At 39.2% G+C, this 25,209-nt stretch overlaps 1 protein-coding gene and 1 non-coding gene across 7 annotated transcripts in view; both read left to right on the forward strand.

Moving 5' to 3' along the window:
- The window catches only part of EGLN1 (egl-9 family hypoxia inducible factor 1), a 57,927-nt gene extending 34,738 nt beyond the window's left edge, over positions 1-23,189 (forward strand). For 2 of the 6 annotated variants that reach the window (XM_072755977.1, XM_072755979.1), the window contains 4 exons: positions 13,894-14,013; positions 16,676-16,812; positions 19,429-19,496; positions 20,663-23,189. In XM_072755977.1, the coding sequence (XP_072612078.1) occupies positions 13,894-14,013; positions 16,676-16,812; positions 19,429-19,496; positions 20,663-20,727 (390 nt within the window). In that variant the 3' untranslated portion in view covers positions 20,728-23,189. The remainder of the gene's footprint in view (positions 1-13,893; positions 14,014-16,675; positions 16,813-19,428; positions 19,497-20,662) is intronic. The other 4 variants (XM_072755982.1, XM_072755983.1, XM_072755980.1 and 1 more) reach the window with 2 other exon arrangements.
- Positions 747-831, forward strand: LOC112927427 (small nucleolar RNA SNORD35). The gene has a single exon (XR_003236533.1). It is a non-coding gene; the product is annotated as a small nucleolar RNA SNORD35 (small nucleolar RNA).
- Positions 23,190-25,209: the final 2,020 nt, after the last annotated feature.

Consider the following 25,209-nt stretch of genomic DNA (forward strand, 5'->3'; position numbering starts at 1 on the left):
TAGCATCAGAACAAGGCTGGGAACAAGGGTTTGAGAGAAATACTGGAGGTTGCTAGTTACTGTCAATATGCCTGAAAATTACTAGATATAAAGGCTTAGAGAACTTAACTTCTTAATGGTTGTTATGGAAATCTCATATTCTATTTGAATTCTTTTCCTAAACCACTCACTAGGTACATTTGAATATCCTTTTTTTCAAGTAGCCACTACACACAACATGGGCTTGAACTCACAATCCTGAGATTAAGAGTAGAATGCTCTATGGACTAAGCCAGCCAGCCAGGCCACCCCTACTTGAACATTCTTTTTTTTTTTTTTTTTTTAAGATTTTTTGGTTTTTTTAAAAATTAATTTGAGTAATCTCTATACCCCACATGCGGCTCGAACTTATGACCCCAAGATCAAGAGTCCTGTGTTTCTCTCACTGAGCCAGCCAAGCATTCTCCTACTTGAACATTCTTAAAAATAAGCTGTGCCTACACCCAGAATAAAGCTATATGGTACTGAATGAAAATCGGTCTTTTGGCATAATTTAATAACTATCCTTCTTTATGTACACGTGCATGCACACACACACATGTACATAGTGTATATAATATATGTGTGTCATCCTGTGCAAACGGATGGTTGTTTCCTATGCAAATGGATGGTTGTTGAACTTCTGATTTATTACTCATAATCTGGTAAATACCTTTGTCAACTTTTAGCATAAGATGATAAAACTCAACTTGTATTCTGTTTTAAAGTATAGATGATGTCTTCTCACAGTGTCTTCAGGTGCTCACCCTGGGCACTGCTGAGAAAGCCACTTGGCACAGCTGATGCCAGAAGAAAAAATAATCAATAAATCGTATTAAAGTTGTTGAAGTTATTCTCCCCTTTCTCTCTACCCTTCATCATTAATTGATTTACTCAACAGAGATTTGAGCACTTGTGTTTAGCACAGATTAATAAGATCTGCCTCATAGGAGTCCAAAATTGATGGAAGAAACCCAGAAGAGAAATATTACAAGGGTGTCTGGGTATGGTTATTTTTTTGGGGGGGGGGTATGGTTATTTATAAGTAATCCAGCAACTTTTCTAAGAATGATGCAGAAAGCAAAGAACATTAAACTCCTTCAAAGTGATAAAAGCAGAGTAGAGGTTAGTGTTATTTGAAACGGGGCCATCATTATTTTCTAGGACCAGATCTGGTCCTTGCAGTGATTACACTCCTGTGCAAAAATATGGCTGGCAGAAGAAGCGCTTCAGCACTGCCAACAAGGCCCAGATAGATTTATTAGTAAAATGGAGACCTTGACTTTCCCGCAGAACTCATGGAGTCGTTGCAGGAATGAGATGAATATGAGATGCATCATATGGAAGCTCTGTAAAATAAATTTGCAAAGGCTGCATGTGACTTGAATCTCTGTCATTCACACCACAAATGCTTTCTAGAAGAGTTTGCTTTTCTACCTACAAAGGGGGTTGTGCTATTACTATTGTTATTGAAAAACTCGGCTCATTATTGGAGTTACTGATTTCCTAAGAGTCAGATGTTTTTGTATGTTTTTATGACCAGTCTTTTCAGCTAAGGAGTCCTGAGTCTATGCACATTTAAGTCTTAAACCAAAAAGAGCATTTTAGCAATTATTGAATATCTCTCCAAGCAGTAAGCCTGAGGCTATGTTGACACTTTTAAGTACTTCATATGAGTTGCATTCATTTGGGAAAATTTTTTAAAAAACAGCTTTTTGTTATTGCATTAATTCTGCATCAAGAATATCAAATTAAGAACAAAACACAAGCATTCCTGTAGAGAATAACCCACAAAAGGAAATAGCTGTGGTTTACCAGCTCCAGTAAGAAAAACAGACTCATTACTTCATAGCTGTGCTTCAGAAATGTGCCTCGCAAGTCACCTGCTCAAGTAAATGAAAACCTAGAGTTGATAATATCACTTCCCTGCTGAGAACTCTTCAGTGGCTCCCTGTTAACCTGTAAGATGAAGTGCAAGTTAACTATCAAGGAGCACACTAACCTTCCAGGGAGTGGCCTTGGATACATCCTGCCTCATCTGTCACACCACTGGCCTGGTGCTTTGGGCTCCCCCTTGCTTGCAATTTACACGCAGGACATGCACATGCACACACACCGTGCTGTCTGTGTCTTTGTGACTTTTTTCTTTTCCTGGAACATTCTCCCCTCGCTCTCTTTTGCCTGGCTAATTCACAGTCTTCTTTCAAGACCCATTTTTCAAGAAGTTTTCTCTGACCCCAACTGCCCCTGCAGTGGAATAATATTCAGTGCCTGGCCTGGTCATTTATTTTTTTAAGATTTATTTGTTTGAGAGAGAGCAGAGAACACAAGCTGGATAGGGAAGGAGAGGGAGAAGCAGACTCCCTGCTGAGCAGGGACCCTGACACAGGGCTTGATCCCAGGACTCTGAGATCATGACCTGAGCCAAAGATAGAAACTTAACCAACTGAGCCACACAGGTGCCCCTTTGACAGGCGTCATTTTAGTTGTTGGTTGTGTTAAAATGATTAGTTTTCCTTTCTGTTCCACTGGAATATAAGTTCTTTTAGAGCAGGGATTGTCTTCCTGTAACTGTACCTTACGCATACCCTAACTAAACATGTTTAGAACTGAACCCCTGATCTCCCACATCCCCCCTGTACTCAGGCTGAAATTGGATTATTTTGCTATCATTATTCGAAGTTTGGCCCTTTGGAGTGCTTGTTTAAAATTCCAAGTTCCCAGGTCTCATTCTATACCTACTAAATCATTATTTTAAGTGGAGGCATTGGGCATCATACTTTCAGAAGTCCACCAAGTGATTCTTACTGAACACACATGGCTACACTGGCTTGTAAGACAAAGCTCCTTTGAAAGTCAGTAGGAACCTTCCTGCCACATCTCCTGATGCTCTTCATTGTGCACTTCATCCTTCAACACTTCTCACATTTGCATTCCTCTTAGGGTGTTCCCTCTACTTGGACTCTCTCCCTACTCTGGACACCTGGTATTTTTATCCTTCAAAATTGTGCTCATATGTCACTTTGCAGAATCTTCTACACCCCATTCCATGAGAGCATTAATCATCTTTGCTATCTAGGTACCCTGTGTTGTGTTTATTACACTGTCCTGGTTGTTTTCGCATGACTTTTCCCTGTTGTGATGCAACTTGAGCCAGTTCAGTTGTGTGGGTATTAAGTTCTTTTTGAGAGAGACTGCTCATGTTTGGAAGCTACAGATAAGTGAACAACATAGGTCTACTCCCCTAAAACATAACTTCCCAAAAGTACTATGAAAGCAAAATTCAGACTGAACTCTGCCACACATACAAAAATTTATTAGCCAGCAAGTGCAAAAAATAGTCTTACAAACTGTTTTCTAAACTAAATAAAGTCCCTCCTCTCCATTCTTCTAGGAACTCTGACCGATACCTTTTATGAAAGTTTTATTCTAGGTAGAAGTGCTAATCTGGGTGTAGGATTCAGTTTAACCTACTTGGGATCAGACAACAAAATTCCCTTATATGGAACTAATCACAGAACCAGTAGGAACCCTGAGCCCTGGGTACAATTCCAAAGAATATACACCACAGAGTTCATTAGATTCATATGTATGTGCTCATGTAAGAGCAGTGGTCCCCTTTATGGTACTATAGCCAAACCATGTATCCTGAACTCCACTCTTTTCTACTGCTGTAGTCATTTCTGATATCTATTATACTAATTACCATATCCTCTGGATTTGAGGAGAGATGAGAATTTGACTTATCCTACTGAAGTGAGGTGGGTTTTTGAAAAAAGATTTTTAAAATTCATTTGAGAGAGAGCATGAGCAGGGGGAAGGGTCAGAGGGAGAAGGAGAAGCAGGCTTCCTGAGCAGGGAGCCCAACGTGGGGCTTAATCCCAGGACCCCGGGATCATGATCTGAGCAAATGCTTAATCATCTGAGCCACCCAGACACCCCTGGAGTGAGATTTTTTTGTTAGCAACTTCAACATGAACCAGTGATTGTGTATATCCAGTAGTGGTTTTGCAAATGTTAACTGCCTGCTCCAGGAGGAATATCAGGAACTTCTAATCCATGCCCTCCAGTCCATTAAATAAATATGCATTACACTCTATGCTGAAATGATGTAAATAACATTTTAAAATCACACCTCTCCTCTAGAGTCTGGTGTTGAAACAGGTGTTGAACTTTTCATCCCTGTAGTCCCATGCAGAATGCAGTACCTGCTCAGTAGGTCTAGGGAAATGCTGAAGCAGATGTTTGTAATGTTAAACAGCTGAGTATTTTGTTCTGTTTTTATTTTTTTCTTTTAATACTAAGTTGTGTACTCCGCCAGGGAGTTATATTAATAACATAACAGCTTTACCATAGCTGTCTGAGTATGTGTCTTACCAGTGACATCTTACATGGGCTCAAATAAAATCATGCCACTCCCTGGGTGGGGATCAAGCTGAGTCTTGCCTGGGATCCAACCTCCTCACGGGAAAGAGGTTGCTCTGTCCTCCTCAATTTTGTGGTTGGTGGGGGTGAGAGGGGCGGTTGTGGGTGAGTGGCATAAATACAGAGCCCTGCTTAGGAGCCCGGGGAAGAGTTGTGCATAGTTTGTGAGATTGGAGCCGAGGTTAGCAAATTATAGGTCTCTTTTCTGACAGCAGGGCTAGACAGCTCAAATAGAAACTGCTTCATCAGATGGCTTCCTAATTTATAAAGTATAACTTTACAATTCCTAAAAGGGAAACAGAGAGTTCATAAGGCATCATTATATGAATCTAGATCACACTGCCTATTGGGAGCATTGCCTTTAAAAGCAAGTTGATTTTTAAATGTATATGGAAGTTCTTTTTCTTGGACTAGAATGAGGGCCGAGTAAGGAAAGTAGTGTGTGTGTGTGGTGTTAAGCAGTCCATCATTCCTGAGCCACTTGGGGAGTAATTTGGAACAATGCTATTTATTATCTTTGCTTTTTTTTCTCTGCATTTTTCACATTCCTATGAATATAGTCAGAAAGTCTCTTGGACTTCTTAAAACTTCAGTTTATATTAATAATTAATATGGTTATACTCTGCCTTCCTGCACAAATAATAACTACTTTGTATTAAAATATTCTGTAGGAGCATAGTAAAAGTGTTGAAATTGTTGTCATGTCACATGACAGAAAGCTAGTAGAAAGGATGAAGTGAATAAAGGATATGAGTAAGCAGTTAACAGGAATTAAATGGCCAATAAAAATATGAAAAATGTTTGCTTTTACAAATTGAGATAAAATTAAAATATTAATATAAGTTTTTACCTATCAAATTGAGCAGTTTTTAAAAGAATAAAATTCAGTAGTCAGAATTGGCAAATGAGTGGGAGGATATGTGTACTCCTACAGACTGGTGGGAGTTTAGTAGAGCCATTCAGGAGAACATTGTGGCAATAAAAGAATTTTAAAGCCTTATAATTCACTTCTAGGAATTTAATTTTTAGAAAGGTATCAAGGACATTTACAGTAACAGGGCTCCAAAACTGTTTCGGTTTTTTTTTTTTCTTTAAAGATTTTATTTATTTATTTATTTATGAGAAACAGAGAGAGAAGCAGAGACACAGGCAGAGGGAGAAGCAGGCTCCAAGCAAGGAGCCCGATGCGGTGTGCCTGGGATCACACCTCCAGCCGAAGGCAGATGCCCAACCACTGAGCAACCCAGGTGTCCCTCCAGAACTGTTTTCAATCACAGTTTTGTTTATAATGGCAAGAAGCTTCTTAAAACATTTTACGGAAACAACCTAAATGCCCTTATTATAAGTCCTGTTTTGTAGTATGTATTTATCATTTACAATTCATCTACAAATAATTAGTAAAAAATGAGTCCTAAATCATTTACAGTTAGTCAGCTTTTGCCTGGCTATTCAGTGGTTTTTGCTATGATCAGGAAAGCAAAGTTAAATGAATTTTTATTCTGAATGAGTTTATTCCATGAGACTCTGTCCCCTGTTCTCTCCTTGACAATCTCTGGCAGCCATATGGCTTCAGCTTTCCCATATGAGGGTGGCTCATAAGTCTGCATCTCCAGCCATGACCTCTTTTTAGAGTTCCAGACTCTTATTTCCAATTGCCTTTTGAACATCTCCACCAGAAGGGCCCACCAGCGTGGCACACTCAGTGTTCCAGAAAACGCACTGGCCTCTCCCAAGCCCATGCTCCCCACTTCCGTTAATGGCCTGGCCTCGGCTGGACACAAACTCCTCTGAACCATCTTTGGTTCAGCCTCATCCTCCGTTCTGTCTGTGAAACACTTACCGAGTCCTCTCCTTTTCCTCATGGTCATGATCTCTCCCTGTTCCCCTCAGCCCCTGCTCCCTGTTCCCCACCCTTCCCAAAGCACCTCCGCTACATCAGACTGCTTCCTTTCTTTGTCTACAGTGGTTGCCTTCTGACTGGTCTTTTTCTGTCCCCGTTCCCAGATCATCTTACATTCTACTTGTTGTGTGTCTGATGCACAGTGCTGATCGTGTTGCTCCCTCGCCCCAAAATGCTGGCTTTTGTCTAATGGTAGAGTAAGAAGGCACTCGGGTTTGTCCACAGTCTGACCCCTCTCACCTTTTCAGTTTTGTTCCTCCTTGTCAACTCTGTGCTTTAGCAAATTTGAATATTCCTCGTCACCAAATGTGTTCTGTATTTTCTTGCGTTTAAAAATTCCCTTACATGGGCAGCCCCCGTGGTGCAGCGGTTTAGCGCCGCCTGCAGCCTGGGGTGTGATCCTGGAGACCCGGGATCAAGTTCCACGTCGGGCTCCCTGCATGGAGCCTGCTTCTCCTTCTGCCTGTGTCTCTGCCTCTCTGTCTCTCTCTCCGTCTCTCATGAATAAATAAATAAAATCTTTAAAAAAATAATAATAAAACTTACCTTACGTGATTTGTTCTGTTTGAAATACTCTCTCTCCAACTTATATTTCTTTTTAGCTTAGTTCAGATATAGCTGCTTCCATAAACTCTGCCATGATCTATCATGATACTTTCTCAGAACCTTCTTTTCTTCTCTTTCTACTTGGAATTAATGCATCTCACTCAGTGATGACCTTCCGGAGGGTCTTTATCGCCCTGTGTGGACTAGAGGCTTGAACTGAGAGGAGCTGTCCTTGTTCCTATTGCTGAAGCCTGGTTTTCAGTGAGAGTTTAATTTTTTGCCATAATGTGGATTAGAAAAAAAGTACCTCCCAAAACATACAGTCTGAGTGCATTTACAACATTAAAGATTAGCAAATAAGTCAAGAGATTTAAATTTTTTAATGCATGTAGATTGCCCTTCTCCATTACCCACCCCATGCTAATTAATGCAATGAACAAAACTCATGACTTTTTATAAAGTTTTTAATTATATATTTTTTGAAATGAGATTTACCTAAACAGGCATAATTGAATACTACAGTTTAAAATTAGGTTATTCTTACAGTAAATACCAACATGTTCTTAGTTCAGCTCTTTTGATGACCTATTTTTCCCCATATTTGAGTCAGATATATGGTGGTGGGTGGGTGTGCTTTTAGGATGGTCGAAGGTGTACCATAGAGTTGGAAAACACCATATGTACTACATCTGTATGTTCAAGAATTGGGCATTATGTATGAGTCTATGGCATTAGAGCAGCTGGGGGAGTCATATAGGAGCTTGTATTCCCAATTTCATCTGAACTCCATCATCTGAATACAAGCCTTGCTGGAACCAGACATTGAAGAAGAGTCCAGAGTGCTTTTTCTCTTCAGACTACTTCAGTTTGTATGCAACCTCTGCCACTTAGAGTCTCTGTGACCTTTGCAAGATTTTTATGCTCATCGTAGTTCAGTTTTCTAAACTCTAAAATGGAGAGATTAATTGTACCTACCTGCTGAATTTGTTGTGAAGTCTAAATGAAATAATCTGTGCATGGCTTGCAGTAAATTCTTACTAAATATTCACAGTCACCATCAAAAAGGGCCAATGCTGGGATCCCTGGGTGGCACAGCGGTTTGGTGCCTGCCTTTGACCCAGGGCGCGATCCTGGAGACCCGGGATCGAATCCCACGTCAGGCTCCCGGTGCATGGAGCCTGCTTCTCCCTCTGCCTGTGTCTCTGCCTCTCTCTCTCTCTCTGGGACTATCATAAATAAATAAAAAATTAAAAAAAAAAATTAAAAAAAAAAAAAAAAGGGCCAATGCTATGTATTCTTAGGTTGTACTTTTTTTTTTTTTTTTTTGGAGTAGGCTCCATGCCTAGCGTGGAGTACAATGTGAGAGCTCAAACTCAGGACTGTGAGATCAAGACCTGAGCCTGAGATTAAGAGTCCGACCCTTAACTGAGCCACCCAGGCGCCCCTAGGCAGTACATTTTAATAGGATAAATTTTCAGATAGTAAACCATTTCCCCTCATTCAAGGAAAATAGTACTTTGATAGCCCATAAAATTTTAGTTCTCTTAGCTTTGAATCAATGTTTTAAAATAATTCTGTTCAAAAGGAAAAAAAATTTTTTTTAAAGTTTCCTGGTTCAACTTCATACTGAATACATGTCTTCCAATGCCAGAAATGTCTTCAGATTCCAAAGAGGTATCACAAACCTCTTCCTTCCTTTTATTCTCAGAGTGAAAAACAAATTTATGGTGTTTCTTATCTTAAGAACATCCTCAATCATGTATATTTTCATATCAAAAAGGAAAAAATACTATTTTATTGTTTTGCTTATGTTTAAATATGCTTTTCCCAGTGGGAAATTGAAATATTTAAAGCTGGCATCTCAAAGAGATGGCAGATTAGGAACATACCTCAGAATTATGAAGGAGCAATTGCATTGTTTCTTTTCCAGGCAAATGCCTAGATTCTGGGCTGTCCTCTACCCCAAACCTTACAGGAATACAGAATCATGTCTGGGCCTGCTTCTCTTGGGAAAGGACAGGACAGCCAGGGAGTATCACTTCAATCTCTAATATATCTCATTTTAATTTTGCTTGATAGACTTTTTCATGTATTTCCTTATCCTTAGAACTGGTACATCTAACATAAATCTGTTGCAACAGTTTTGTCTTTTATAGATGTAATTTAGTCCATTTGGGCTTCTATTAAAACACACAAAAAACAGATTGGGTAGTTTATAAACCACAGAAATTTATTTGTTCACAGTCCTGGAGGCTGAAAAGTCCAAGATCAAGGCGACCATGCGAGTCCTCTTCTAGTGAGGGCCTTCTTTCTGATTCATGGCTAATGACTTCCCACGGTGTCTTCACATGGTTAGAAGAGACAGGGATCCCTCCAGGCCTCTCTTCTAAGACACTAATCCTCCTGAAGGCTTCACCCTCATTACCTAAGCACCTCCCAAAGGCCCTTCCTGTTGCCATCATCTTTATGGATTAGAATCTCAACATATGAATCTGGGGGGACCCACATTCAGACCAAAGCAGTGTACTTTATAATATCTTCCATGTAAATCCTAGAATAAAGAAATGGACTTCTTTTTTTTTTTTTTTTAAAGATTTCTTTATTTGTTCATTCAGAGAGAGCAAGAGAGAGGCAGAGACACAGGCAGAGGGATAAGCAGGCTCCACGCAGGAAGCCCGATGTGGGACTCAATCCCGGGTCTCCAGGATCACACCCCGGGCTGCAGGCGGCGCTAAACTGCTGTGCCACCGGGGCTGCCCAAGAAATGGACTTCTTTTTTTTTTTTTAAGAAATGGACTTCTTAAAAGCTACTGTACTGTCACTTAAATGTTCGCTGTATTTGTAAACTTCAGACACTTGGTTTTTCTTAACTTCACTTTTTCAAATCACATCTGTCCTTCCAAGATAAGCTTAGGTCTTACATGTAGCTCAAAGCCTCATCCCCTTATTTTATTTTATCCTACATGAATACTTCCTTTTCTCAGAATCCTTTTTATCATTTATGCTACTCAGTTCATTATTTGTTTTGTGTGTGCTTGCTTTTTTCTTTTCTTTCCACTTAAGTCCTTTCAGATAGCTACTATAGCAGCCTTTGTTGTACTGTGATATGGTAGGAATGCCATGAATACTTTTTTCCATTCTTTTTTTTTTTAAGTTTTTATTTAAATTCCTGTTAATGCATAAATAATTTTTAAAGCTGCCAGTGACATCTAGACTAATAAGGTGCTCAAGCAGCACTTCATGAGTAAAGCATGAGTGGTTAGTAGCTGCTTTACCAAGAAATTATTAGAAGATAAAGTGAATTTACTAAACGTATGAATAATAGTATGCTAGTTGCATACTAAAAGCAAAACAGGAACAGCAACATCAGAGTCTTCTTTTTTTTTTTTTTCAGAGTCTTCTTTACACAAATGTATATAAAATACATCAGGAAAACATAATTACCAATTAAGAAATAGAGCAAGAATATTATTTCAAAACTGGAAAAGCTGTGTTACATTTAAGGAACTCTAAATTTTGATGATGCAGATCATAGCTAAATATGAATACTGGTTGTAAACTTAGTAGCTGCCAGATTTCATAAGACTACACCTTTCTTTAAAGTTTTTATTTTAATTTATTAGTTAACATACAGGGTTACCTTAGTTTCAGATGCACGATATAGTGATATTCAGCACTTACATACATCACCCTGTGCTCCTCATAACAAGTGCCCTCCTTAAAGCCCATACCCAGAGAAATCCCTTTTTATGTTTTCTATAGTTCAAATGGAGAGGACCCTCAGTACATGCATCAGTTCCTAAATGCAGTGTCACTGTGTCATTAGGCCATTTAGTTATTTGAACAAACTCGTGACCCTTCCAAGCCTTTGCAGGTTTCCTACAGGGTTTTTCTTTCCCCAGAACCTCTAGGATGTGGCCCCTGGGTCTCAGATTTTCTGATACAGCCTGCTTTTTTCTGCGTGTGCTTAGGCTCTGTCCTTCTCCTATAGCTTCTAATTGTTCGGGTGGAAGGGCTTACTTATTTGCCTGTGTTCTGGGACTCTTACTCCGCCTTGCTTTCTTCTCAGTTATGTACCAGCCTGCAGAGAAGTGCTGCCACTAGTTGACGGTTGGGGCAGAATCTACTTGTTTTGTTTGGTCTCTTCTTATTTCACTACAGCCCTCCACCAGTCACCAACTCCGAGTTCCTCCCCATAACCCAGGGCGCCAAGGAAGGTGGCTCAGAAGAGACTGGCACAGATCCCATATTGAGACATAATCTTCATGTCTGTGACTCTATTCTGTTCTGCGGTGTCTGCTGATCACGACCATTGCTGAGAAACACTTTTTCTTCCACAATGCATGTTATTAAAACTATTCCTTCACCTTGTATTCCCATTTTTGGAAAATGTTAACCCCATTTACTCCATTACATAGGGAGAAAAAGCCATCCTTTACTATTCTTATTCTTACTCTGACTTCCAGTCCATTAGCAAATCACATTGGTTTTCTGCCTTGAGAATTACCCTACTTTGCCACCCTGGGCGGCCTCCTTTTGTTTCTCTCCTAGAAACTGCAGTAGCCAGTTAGCCACCTTCTTTCTGTTCAGTCTCACATAGCAGCTAATTGCGTAGATTCTGAGACCACATTGCCTGCATTTATACCTGGCCCTACTGTCACAGACATTGAGAACATTAATTAGCCTTTCTGAGCCTCAGTTTCCCTTTTTTTTAAAGATTTAATTTAGTTATTTGAGAGAGAACATGAGCAGTAGGGGCGGGGCAGAAAGAGAAGCAGACTCCCCACTGAACAGGGAGCCCAATACGGGGCTTGATCCCAGGACCCTGAGATCATGACCTGAACTAAAGGCCGATGCTTAACCCACTGAGCCACCCACATGCCCCCGGAGCCTTGTTTCCTTAATAGTTAAAGGAAGATGAAAATGATGATACTATTTTCCTCATACAGTTGTGTCAGATGAGTTAGTATACATAAATTACTTAGAATAGTATGTGGCAAATATACAACATCCAATAAATCCTAGGTAGTAGGTGGTACTGAGGTTACATACTTGTTAGTTTTTATTCATGCAGAATTGAAACTGACCTTAAAGCATTGATCAGATATATCTCCATTGGCTTCATGTCACTTTTAGAATAGTATCCAGAGCCTTCACCATGGCTTGCTGAACCCCCATGGTTTGCCCTGGCACATTCCAGTCCAGCTGGCCTGCGATGGTTTTCCACTGGGTGCAGCCACTTCTGCCTTTGTTCTTATTTTTCCCTCAGCCAGGAATGCTGACCCCACAGATATTTGCACAACTTGCCACTCCCTTCATTGAAGTCTCTACTCACATCTTGATCACTATTCTAGAAATCATCTTCTTGGCATCCTCTTCAATTTTATGAGAAAATAACCACCTAACTGTATATTATACATGTTTCTTTATGGGTTATTTATTTCACCACATTAGGCTCCATAACAAATGAAAGCAAGGGACTCTGTTTTATTCGTCATTGTAGTTACTGCCCCCTTTTCCCCCCACCAAGGCCTTTCAGACACATAGTTGGTGCTCAGGAGGTGTTTGCTATAGGATGGATGGGGTGGGGTGGTGGAGTGGGGTGGGGTCGATGAACAAAGAAAAGTTTTCCCCTTTGTTCTTTGCATAAGAGATGTTCAAGTCACCAGACAGCTGGAGAGGCCTGAGTGAACTTTTTTGAGATGAGACTACTTTAGGGAAGAGTTCAGGTTGGGTTTTTGGTTTTGTTTGGTTTTGTTTTCATTCTTTTCCATGGGTAAGAATGTGTCATGTAATTTGCCATAATTGTCTTTATTAACAGATGGGCTTATTACACTGTTAAATTGGTACTTTCTTATACTTCCTATTCCAGATCTGTTACATGTGCCTTTCCTTAGCAGCTAGTGACAGGGAAGTTGTTTGGGTTTATCTTTTGTCGAGCATTATTAAATCCACTAAACCTATGCTCTTCTGCCTGTTATTACAACCTCAAGTCCCAAGAGAAAGCATTTAATTCTATCTGGAATCAGGAAAAATAGAGACATATAAATACTCACCAAAAATTCTGCTTCTGAAAGAGCAGTAGGTCCAGGGTATCTATGAAAATGTCTTTTTTTTTACTGAGCATTAAAGTTTAAAGTGCTTGCTAGACATTAATACTGATCGGCTGACTACAATACATGAAAAAATTGGAGAAATAAAAGATTTCAGGAATAAGTGGTAACCTTGACCATCTTTTTTGTTTTCTTCATAATTCTGAGGTTTTTTGCCTTTTTAAATCACTCTTTCTAATTTCAGTTGATTATTATGTACTACAGGCCTAGAGCATGTGAGTTCTTTTGGTGCTTTTTATTTTGGATGCCTTTTCCACCTTCATGCTTAATACCCAGCAATCTTCTGAACTATATCTTGTTATAATCTGAGCAAAAAATGACTTTCTTTTGGGTTTGAAGAATTAGTCACATGCTAATTTGTCACTTAGCCTTCTTTTCTCTTTCTTTTTTTTTTTCTTTTCTTTTCTTTTTTATTTTTTTAAATCATGGACATTAAATGTAATGTTCGGAGTTGGCCTTCTAAATTCAGAGACAGTGCCAGATCAGGTATTTGATTGACAATACTGTAGGTGTTCTGCAGTAAGCTCAGGGAGGATAGAAGTCTCTTTCTATCCTCAGAACAAAATTCGCTTGATCTTGATGATCAGTATGAATAAAGATCCTGAAAGTGGGTCCTACAATCCTTCTGACCTCCAGATCTTCCATGTGGGTTCTTCCCTTCTCTGTGAAGCAGATATCACCAGGCCTTGGATTATTTACCAACCTGCCCTTGTATTCTTTATAAGTGCCAACATAGAATATATTTGCCTCTTCTTATCTACAAAATATGATTCTTATTTAGAAGAATTTAAGTGTGAGAGTAACCAAAAATCAGATTTCTTTTATAAGTTGTCTTGCCTTTTTATTCATAATGTGTATAGACTTTTACAATTATCATCATTATTATTACAGGCCATGGTTGCTTGTTATCCAGGCAATGGAACGGGTTATGTACGTCATGTTGATAATCCAAACGGAGATGGAAGATGTGTGACATGTATATATTATCTTAATAAAGACTGGGATGCCAAGGTATGCAACTTAATTGAGCATTTATTTATTTTCCCACAGCTACTAAGACTCATACTCCTCTTAGGGAGACTGTCTTTAACACATGGAATAGTTAAAACTTATATTTGTTTCAGTTTTGAGTATTAGAAGTGGATCTTTGTAAAGTAGAACATAATGTGTGTTAAAAAGTGGATTCCCTTATTTTCAGATTCTGAGGCATGCTTCCAAAATTTAACTTTTTTTGTTTGTTGTTGTTGTTTTGTTTTGTTTTGTTTTTTAAGTAAACTCTGCACTCAACGTGGGGCTCGAACTCACGACTCCGAGATCAAAAATCACATGCTCCACCGACTGAGCCAGCCAGGTGCCCCCCAGAATTTAACTATTAACAAAATGTATTTTGTTGAAATATATAACTTTTAGTAGCTTTTATAAAAAACACTTTGAGAATAATTGTTTCATAATGGCTTTTGAGAGAGATTATATGTAAATAACTGTGGATTATTTTCTACTTATTTCTCTTGGTAGAGATCTTCTCTGGCATTGGGTTATTGAATTGAATATTGGAGGCAGGATTCCTTCTTTTCCTGATTATGGAAAAAACTAGAAGTTTATCAATACTGACAAATCCTTTAAAGCCAATTAGGGTGTACAGTACATTTAATTTTCTCTTGTTTTAAATGTTTATTTCCTTAATATTAGCCTGAGTTTCACTTGATTTTAAGTGATCGTAACCTCAAAAGTATGTCATACTTTCTTATTGCTTTGGAGGTTGTCTAAACTAATTTTTGGTTGATTTTTAGAAACTTTTATTTATTTTTATTGAAGTCTTCAAGTAGAAAAGTGAACTCAATAAATAGCCCACTGGATTTTCACAGTGTGAACATACCTGTGTAGCCAGGGCAATTCTTAAAAATCAAATAATCTTTAAAACACTTCCCCTAGCACAAACATTTATACCGAAATGAAAACCCAAAATCTTAAATATGTAAAAACCTAGTCCTAAATCATACTTAAAACTTAGAATATGCTCCCAGTGCTCCAGTAGTCTTTCTGTGTCATATTGATTTAAAGATTCTCTTCTATTAGAGTTCAAAAGAGAGGTAAGTTTTACCACTAAGGAGGTTAAATAAATTTCAAAGCATTCTGTCAACAAGCATGGTTTTTCTGTTACAGCTTTCAAAGTTTAAAATAGACACATAAATTTGGTCATTCACCTTGAGCCCAGTGCACAAAACAAATTGGTGTAACCTGAGTTAAAACTTAGAAATTTATTTTTTCCCAATTTTGTACATATCTTGAAAGCTAGAAATATATTTGAGTAATTCCTAACTTCTTTATATTATTAGTTTCTTTCTAGGCTGATCTTTTAATTTTGTTAGGACCTAACCAAGATTCTTAATATATAGTTTTTGAATTAGTGCATAAGCAGAAAAAAGTCCTTAGTATTTTTGTATGTAGCCCTGAAAACTTCTTTGCAAGATTATACTGAACATGTACAGTGTGCCAGACGTCGTCTTGGGTGCTAGAGATAGAGCAGAAATAGAAGTAGCCTTCATAGAGCCTGGGATCTAATGGAGAGTACAGATCAGTAGATTAACAATGACAGTTGCTTATGGCCAGTGTAGAACAGGTTGCTATGGGACCACATGGAAGACTACCTAATTCAGGGGTCATGGAAGGTTTCCCAGAGGAAGATTGGAAGCTTCAATTATCTCTGTTAAATATTTTCAGCAGATCACTTGTGATATTCCCAGTGACTCCAGTCAGAGGTCAGGGGGAAGAAAAGAATGCGTTCCTGGTCACAGTCTAGAGATTCTTTAGATGTTTGCATGATTGCCGTGGGAATCAATCTGAACAGACCTGAGGAAGGTGGGCAAGGGTACAAGTAGCTTGAGTTTAACTTAAGGATGAACCTGATAAACAGCTTATCTAACTACAGATTCTCCATGATGTCTTGATTAAATATTGAAGTTCCTTCAATTTAAGCATCTACCTGCTTAGGGTTTAGTTCTTCAAGGGTAAAGAGTCCATCTAATCCTGAATAGAGATGGATGTGTATTTGGGTAAATATAAGTATCCTTTCTGAATGGAATCCAGTTGTATAAACAGGTAGCTATTAATGTCTGGAAAGGGAGAGGTACGATCTCTAATAATAATGACCACAGTGATGATGGTGGTGATGATAAGTGATGACACTTTCTACTGATAGAGTTGAATTCTTTAAATAAGAGGCATTAAACTTGTGACTGTCCTATTACTATTGAAGCTTAAAATACAATAAACCGTTTGACATACCTCACCATTTATAGTAATTTAGTCAAGGTGATTTGAAATGGACACATTTTTAAAGAATAGGCTAATTAAGCACATCATAAGCATACCTAGATAAGAAATGTGTACTAGTTTTTTAAAACTTCCAGGTGTTATTTGGAGCCTTTTGAATTCAGATAATACTATCTGTTTCATCAGTATTTATAGAAATCCCCAAAAGAAGAAATGAATTTTTTCTCGTATCAGTGCATATACTTGGAATCTCAACTCCTCTTCATATCTTGTTAATTGAGGTATATCTATGAATACTCCAACTACAAATTTTGACTTTGACGTGGTCTTTTTTTTCTCCCTAAATTTCATTGTGTATTGTTTTTGCTCTCATACTTACATATTTGGCTCTTTTCTGTAGGTAAGTGGAGGTATACTTCGAATTTTTCCAGAAGGCAAAGCCCAGTTTGCTGACATTGAACCCAAATTTGATAGACTGCTGTTTTTCTGGTCTGACCGTCGCAACCCTCATGAAGTACAACCAGCATATTCTACAAGGTAGTATTCCTTTTAAGAAAAAATTGGTAAAGAGTATAGTAGGAGAGGAGGGGATAGATAGGATATACTTGAGCATTTCTAGTGAGTGTCTTACTGTTTTTTAGTTACCATTATCATAACACTTCAGTCATAACTGTTTTAAGTTGAATAGTGGTATTTATTTATGATTTGTTCCCAGTTGGTGCTAAATGTTTGTGACTTTGTGTAACCACTTCCGTTTGGGGTAAGAAATGGAAGGATAGGCCTTCTCCTTTCTCCAGCCCTATCTCGTTATTCTGTGCATCTCCATGTATAATCCATTCTGTGATTCTGTGAGAGGACTCAAATGGGGGACAGATAGATTTGATAGAGAAAAAAAAGGGAGGAAAAAGAGGGAGAGGGATAATGTAGAAAAATTATACAAAACAAAAAAATAAGAGGCACCCGGAAAGTAGAAATGAAGAGGAAAAAGAGAGGTTGCCATGTGTGGGAGTTAATGTTCGAAAACTAACCCATTAGCTTTAATAATATATGAGCCTTATTATTACTCTTTTGGACACTTTCTACATTGAAATATTAAGACTAATAGAAGATGTTGCAGACATTGTTATAAATGTTTGTAGAAAAATAGCACTATTTTGCAAGTACCCTTTTTCATTATAGAAAGGACTTTGAATATTATGATAGTGAGTTACTGGCCTACAGTAGTTAGGTCTGGTTGAGAAGAGGCCTAGCCATAGATACACCAGGATAAGAGCTCGCTTTGCTGGTGGTGATAGGCACAGGCCAGCCCCCAGATGAGGTTCAAATTCCAAAGACTTTATAGTCACTTCTCCTTTTGCTTGCTTGCTTGCTTTCTTTCCTTTTTTTTAAATATGCAAGATGGGGCTCAAACTCAGGACCCCCAAGGTTAAGAGTCGCATGCTCTACTGACTGAGCCAGCCAGGTGCCCCTTCTTACTTGCTTCTTTCTGAACTGTGTTGCCTTTAACCCTAATTCACATAGTGAGTAGCAAGCGAAGTTGCTTGTGGCTAGAGATCCTAAGAAGCCATAATTGGAAACCAGGGAGGGAATCCTGTCCCGTCACATGATGTGCTATCCCCAAACCCCCATCTCTCCTCCTGGCACCCCAGTACCCGAGAAATCTGCCACTACTGCTTCTTTAAAACCCTTTCTGACCTAGAAACTGCTTCATAAACCTTCCCTTTAATGAAATCTTGAGTATGGCATGCTTGTATCATTTCTAAATAAATGACAAACATTTTTAGGTAGTAAATGCCAAATAGTTGTGGAGGATAGATGCTACAGGACTTGGAGGAGGGAGAAAGTGGTCTGAATCGAAATAGATGGAATAGATGAGCCAGGTGTCACAGTGAAGAGAGGGCTCAGAATGACCAGAAGCAAGGAGTGGTAGGACAGTGGTGGGGAAGTCATGAGTGAAAGGTCAAGATTGTTCAAGTTCAAGACTAATTATTAAGTAACTGAAAGTTTTAGGGAATGGCCAAGGAGAGAAAATTATATATATGTGCACTTTTCCCATTCCCAAGGCCACCTGGTAAAATAGAAGAGGCTCTATGGTAAGCAGGGTGTGCTGGAGCTCTGGAAGGAGCAGAGTCTGAAAGTGAGGAGGCTAGACTCTGACCTCAGCATTGTCACTTGGCAGCTAAGTGATCTGAGGGCCTCTCTTTCCTATTTGTTCAGAGTCCCAGACTCTGACTCTACTCTGCCTCTGACTCCTTCCTTCAGGTCATTACATGATTCAGTTCTGTCACATTGACGGGCTCTTCATTCAGTGTGGCTTTTTCCCCCAAACCACCCCCCACCCTGGCCCCAGGGAACAGTGGCCAGAATCTGCAAGAGACTTTAACTAATTGTCATATTCTGCTAAGGAATTACCATTTATAGTGTGTTTTTATTTACTGTGGTATGTGTACACTTTCCCCGTTATTGGTACCAGGAGGTGTAACTGTGGGCTTCACAGTATTTAATAAACTAGAGATTCTTCTTTTATTTGTGGAACAAGCTGTACCAAATAAGTGAAATTTTCAGACGAATGAAGTTTAGCTAAATAAACTTTAAATGTCAAAACCAGTGTAACTGTTTTGATAAAAGCCCTAAGAACTCTTAGCATCACTTAACTTTCTTGATGACTTCAGGTTATAAAATCATAAATATCCACCATTAGTCTTTACTGTAAAACAGTGATGTCTTCAGAAGCTGCTGAAACTGTGAGCCCTCCCTTTCATGCCCTTTTGCTTCTCTTTTCTTCTCAAGAACTTGCATTATGGATAGTGTGCTTTTTCTGTAAGGGCCATTCTTTTACCCTCTTATCATCTGTGTCTGACCTGCTATGGGCTCACAAAACAGATAATCAAGTAGGTTCAGTAGGTATTAAGAAACTTTGCAACAACTTTGCAACAACTATTTTAGCTATTCCTGGTTCTCCGCCGTACTCTTGAGCATCGAGGCTACTGGAGAGGTGGGTTGTTTCTGAGCTTGTTTATCCTCGAGCTCGTTTATCCATTCAGTCAAAGCTTTATTTTGGCATTACACGTTTTAATAGACCATTGCAAGAGCATACCACTTTTTTTTTTCTCCAGTGTGATCATTCTTACCCTATTCTGAATTTTCTTTTAGGTACGCAATAACTGTTTGGTATTTTGATGCAGATGAGAGAGCACGAGCTAAAGTAAAATATCTAACAGGTAAACATTATTTGGGGCCAGGGTACACCGCAAGGAGAGTGCCCACAGTCACGCGGTGCTGTCTGTAAGCACAGACACAGTCTTGAGTACCTCCACAAAGACTCGCTCCTTGTTTTTGTCAGATTCCTCAGTTCCCTTATGTTAAAGAGGACTTCTCTCAAGCCATCTTCATTTTATCTTTAACCAACAAAATGGTCCAAAGATGAGGAAAGTTTGAGGCAAGAAACCTGAGAAAATTATTCAAATAGGAGCCAACTTTTTCTGTGATTACCCTTTGCAGTCACTAGCTGCCCCACTCTTGGTAACCCCCGTCTGGCTTCCTGTCATTCTCCCATTAGAAGGAAGTCAATAAATACCCTTTCCTTTTTAAACGTACACGAGCTAAAGAATATCCAGGTCTTCCACGTTGAATGTGGACGTGAAGAAAATGAATACAAAGAAGATGAATCAAAAAAAAAAAAAAAAAAACAAGATGAATCGAAATGCGGAAATTAATAAGACAGGCGTGTAGAGTCCGTCCCTGCCAGCTGGTGGTGTCCGTAGATCAACACATTTATACCAAATCTGAAGACCCTTCAGTATGCCAGCGCCCCACCCCCACCCCACTAAACCCCACCACACACTGTCTCCTGAGAGCAGGGGGTCTGAGTTTTCCACTGGATGGACCACTTCCCTCTTTTCTTTAACCCTACCTTCGGTCTCCAAAAGTCTGCTCAGGGCTCACATTACTGATTTGCTGTATTTTCATGAGCCATTGATAATCCCACAGCAACCTTTTGTAAAATCATAAAATTGGACGTTCATTGCTTTTTTAATGTATTTTTAAAGTTCTTATTTGTGGCAGAACCCTAGCGGTGTGCTTTCAGTGATGCTGAACACTGCTATTTTATAGCAATTCAAATCATTTTTAAAGTAAAAAGGAGATAAAATCATTATCTCTGTAGAGAATGGCTTTTCCCTTTGAGGGTTTACTAGTTCAGAGTAGTGCGTTCTTTATAACAATGCTGCAGGGTAGCAAGTGGGATCGTTTTCAGATGATGTATGTTTTGCAAAGCTGAGGCATTGTGAACACTGTTAGGAGCTCAGTGGGAAGGAGTAACAGAATAACAGAAGCTCTCTGGTGCTTAATGAATGAATAATATATATATATTATTTTTACCTTGCAGGTGAAAAAGGTGTGAGGGTTGAACTCAATAAGCCTTCTGATTCAATCAGTAAAGACGTCTTATAGAGCCTTTGATCCAGCAATACCCTCCTTCACCTACAATAATTGTTGACGCTATTTGTTAATTTGTGAATATGGATAAATGAGATAAAGAAAAATAGACAACCAGTTGGCATTTCAATAAGGATATAGAAACAACTTTGTCGTGTTGCATCAGAAAGAAGACTCTGACTATGTGACTTTGTACTGCATGACTGACTCCAAACCTGTGATTGCTTATGGGAAGAGTACAAGCTGCACCACCAACTGAGAATGGTGTTGACATCTGGACATGAAATAAGTGCCCTAGGTAGAATTTTTTCATTCTTATATTTTGCCAGATCTGTCGTCTAGATGAGTTCATTTCATCTCTCCCTTTTTTATAGAGTCAAGTTTGAATTTGAAGTAATTTTTGTATGACCAGGTACAGTACATCAAACTGAATCGAGAAAAAATTCCAGTATTACTCCCCCAAATAGCATCGATCTATTTTTGTAAACTTCTTCGTACTATTAAATTTTGCCCTAAAAGGCCTCTTATCATGTTTGTTGCCAGTGACTGATGATGACTTTCATTTCCTTTTTACTTACCATGAGAAAAGGAGCACTTTAATCACCAACTGAAAACTCAGATTGTTTTGTCATCCTGTCTTTTACACTAATTTGAGCTCTTAAAGATTGCTGCTGTCGTGTTTCTGACATTGTTAATGACTAAATGTTAACAGTAAAACTACATCACCGTTTACTACCAATAACTTTCAGTTCATGTTTTATAAGAAAAAATGCCCAGGCTTTATTCTTTTAAGTTAGAATTTTTAAAAGACTAAAATGACTGGCACTAAATGAACTTGAGTTTGTCCTCAGCATCAAGTTCCCAAGACAAAGGGCTCTCTCATGCTTTCAGGTATATCCTGTAGATGTAGAAGGTGATGTCCCCTTCCTACGACTTTTCCTTTTGCTTCCCGTCAAGTTGACTATACTTCCAGTTTTGCTGTTATGTTTTCTTCCTACTCCTGTGAAGCACATGATCTGCAGTTGAGAATCTGGCTCCTGTGGGCTAGCATCAGGGGAGACTGAGTGCCAGGGCTGAGCCCTAGTAGTACAGATCCAGTGTTAGCGAAGCCTCAGAGCCAAGCCAAAGCAGGTGTTCCCCAGGTGTCATGCTCACCTCTTGGTCAGTACTGAAAGCTCTATGCTTGGCTTAAAAATACAAAACAAGTGGCAAACCAGGTAATTCTGTTATTCTGTTTTATGATTTTTCCTTTACTTTTCAGAAAAAAAGAGGGACTATTACAATATCACAGGCCTCCCAGACTTCTGTTGTTTGATGTAGGAACTGGGATGGATGTCTAAGACTTCATTTTCCTGGGCTAATCTTTAGCAGAGCCCAAAGGGTGGCATCCATATTTAGCATGAATTATGGGTCTAGATGTTGCCCACTTTGGTTTTCTATCTCTGTCCTTGATCTTTGCCAAAATGTGTGTACAGAAATACTTCTGTATATTTCAACTCATGACAGTTTTAGCATCTGTATAGTTTGTATTCAATTCGAGACCTTTTCTATGGAAAGCTCAGTAATTTTTATTAAAAGATTGCTATTGTTCATGTAAAACATGAAAAAAAAACTTTAGTGAAACTGACAGTGTGGATAGGGTGGGATGAAAGATTCAGTATTGTGGTCTCACTTAGTAGGAGAACTTGCAGGAGAAAATTAGAGTTCGTTGATTTTTCTTGCCCCTGTTCGTTCTGTCCCACTTCCTCTCCGTGTCCAGATAACGCAGTGTAACATCTCTATCATAAGTGCCTCTGCCAGCCGGACCTGAGAGTGCAAGTTGTCTTTGCCATCTGGTCTGCGGTGCAGCGTGCTGAGCTAGGCCACAGCTCAAAAGTGCTATCATTTTTAGGTCTAGTAGAAATTGTGTTCTGTTGGGGGGGGGGGGTTCGTGTGATTGTCAAGGTGGTACTGCAACAGCCTTTTAACCTGGGGGCCCCTGTGTCATTCACATGTGTATCTCTGCAGTTGTGCAAAGTGTCAGATTCTACTCTCTGTGGGTTGTGCTTTCCAGGCAGGTCTTAAAATTTGTATTTTTCAGAAAATTGTATCTAACTTCTTGGAGATCGTTGTGAAAGGATCAAGAAATCCAGGATAGCCATTTCTTTAATATCCATTTAAAATCTGTTCATTTTCATGTCAGTGGGACCGTTAACTTGTCACCAAGCAGGACTCTATTTAAAACAAAATTTAAAACTATTTGTGGCCTATATGTGTTTAATCCTGGTTAAAGATAAAGCTTCTAATGCTATTTTTCATTCAACACATTAACCAGCTGTAAAACACAGACCTTTATCAACAGTAGGCAGAGAATTTCAGGATTCATACACAGACGGTAAAGTCATGTACTTTGAAAAGCAGTGTTTCATTACGAAAGAGCTCTCAAGTTGCTTGTAAAGCTAATCTAATTAAAAAGATGTATAAATGATCTCGAAAAACTTATGGTTGTTATTTCCAGCTGTCTTTTTTTTTTAATCCTTTATCATACACTGACTTTCTTAATGGGTCCTTACATCAGATAATGTGTTTTCTATCACACATCTCTGGCTTAGTCCAGAACATTTGGTATTACTTTTTGTAAATGATCACAAGGGAAAGAGAGAGAACAGTAAACATAGGAGTCTAACAATTTTAGAAACATCCTGGGAGTAATTGGCTTGTCCATGGGATCCACGAGCTCTTTGTTTGGATTGACGACATTTGGACTCTTGCCCTTTCAATAGAATTTTTAAAAATTACTCTCTAACACTAGTGCTAGTGCTGTTGAGTATATCTCTGTCACTCGTCTGCAGCAAACAGGAAGGAGCCTTATAGGCATAGTTCTGTAACTGACACAGCTACCCTGTGTGCATATGCACAGAAGTTTAATTTGTGTGGTCCTGATCAGAGACTAAAACAGAAGAGCTCTTGTTTTGTTTTGTTTTGTTTATTTTTTTTTATTTTTATTTTTTTATTTTTTTAATTTATTTTTTATTGGTGTCCAATTTGCCAACATATAGAATAACACCCAGTGCTCATCCCATCAAGTGCCCCCCTCAGTGCCCGTCGACCAGTCACCTGCAACCCCCGCCCTCCTCCCCTTCCACCACCCCTAGTTCGTTTCCCAGAGTTAGGAGTCTCTCATGTTCTGTCTCCCTCCCTGATACTAATGTAAGGTCAATATACGTGCTTATATCTCTCTAATCTAAAAAACTTCCAGTGTGGTGGTTTTGTTATATTCTGGCCTGTCGCGGGAGCATTTGGGAAAATGCATTGAAATATAGCTGGGTGGATTAAGGGAGAGGGCAGGTGAGTCAGAGATGAAGAATAAATTAGGTAGTGTTGTAGAAAGAGCGCAGGACTGAGAAATCTCTGCTTAGTTCTGGCCCAGCCACTTAATTATGTGACTGTTGGAGCCTTTTTCATCTGAAAACAAATGCCTGCTGAGCTGTGTGAGACCTAAATGAAGTACAACATGTGCACGGCCCAAGCATGAGGGCTCTGTGGTGGCTGTAGACCTCAGTGGAAAATATTCATACTGTAGGTTTAATAATGTACATGTGTACTGGAGGTTTTCGGTTCACTTATAAACACTCAGGAGTAAATGCCCAGCCTCCAATGCTTCGAGATCACTCACTGGACTTCCAAAGTCAGGAATACATTCCCCTGATTCTGCTCTTGGTTTTAAATGCAGATTCTTTTCCTGATCACTAGCAAGTAAATTTCACCTGAAATATTGCAAGTGCCCAAGGATAAACCATTGCACAAATGACACGTATAAAGGGCCTGGCCTCATGAGCTGGGAAGAGTTTTGTAAGGAGAAAACACTTAAAGAGAAACCACTTCACGAGACAGGTACAGCCTTAACAGCTGCCCGCAGCCAAAGCGCCTTTATTAAACGGATGAGTTTTGAACTCCAAATAAGGAGCCAGGGGTCATAAAGATTATCAGGGCGTTTTTGGATCAGGTCTTTTCATTGAGATTAAGACCTTTCCTGCCAAAATTAATGACTGTTTTTACCGAGTACTATAAAACCCCTTTGCCTTTTTACCTGGGAACACACAGAGTATGCAGAACAAACTTCACCTCCATTTATAACTCAAACAGGGTGAGAGCAGTGACTCGTTCACAGCCACACAGCCAGTAAGTGGAGAGCAGGGCTTGACCATAGGAGGTCCTTTTCTTCTTTAACTTTTTTTAAGGTCAGAGTTATACATGTATATGTAGCTAAGTCAGCTTGTTCTAGAAGGGGGTATTTAAGGAAATGAGCCTTCTTCTCCTGAGCACAAACTTACAGGGACTCTTTGGGTTTAGTGGCCTGATTAGTTCTAAGTAACATGATCATATTGTTATGTGTTGGACTTTCAGAGTGAGACCTTATTTGCTAACCAGTTCCCCATGTGAAAGACAAGCATGTAGGGCCCTGTCCAGCCCCCAGCACCATCCGACCACACGTGGGCAGCACACCTCTGTATCCCC

Source organism: Vulpes vulpes, chromosome 4 (genome assembly GCF_048418805.1).
Source record: "Vulpes vulpes isolate BD-2025 chromosome 4, VulVul3, whole genome shotgun sequence".
NCBI classification, from domain to species: domain Eukaryota; kingdom Metazoa; phylum Chordata; class Mammalia; order Carnivora; family Canidae; genus Vulpes; species Vulpes vulpes.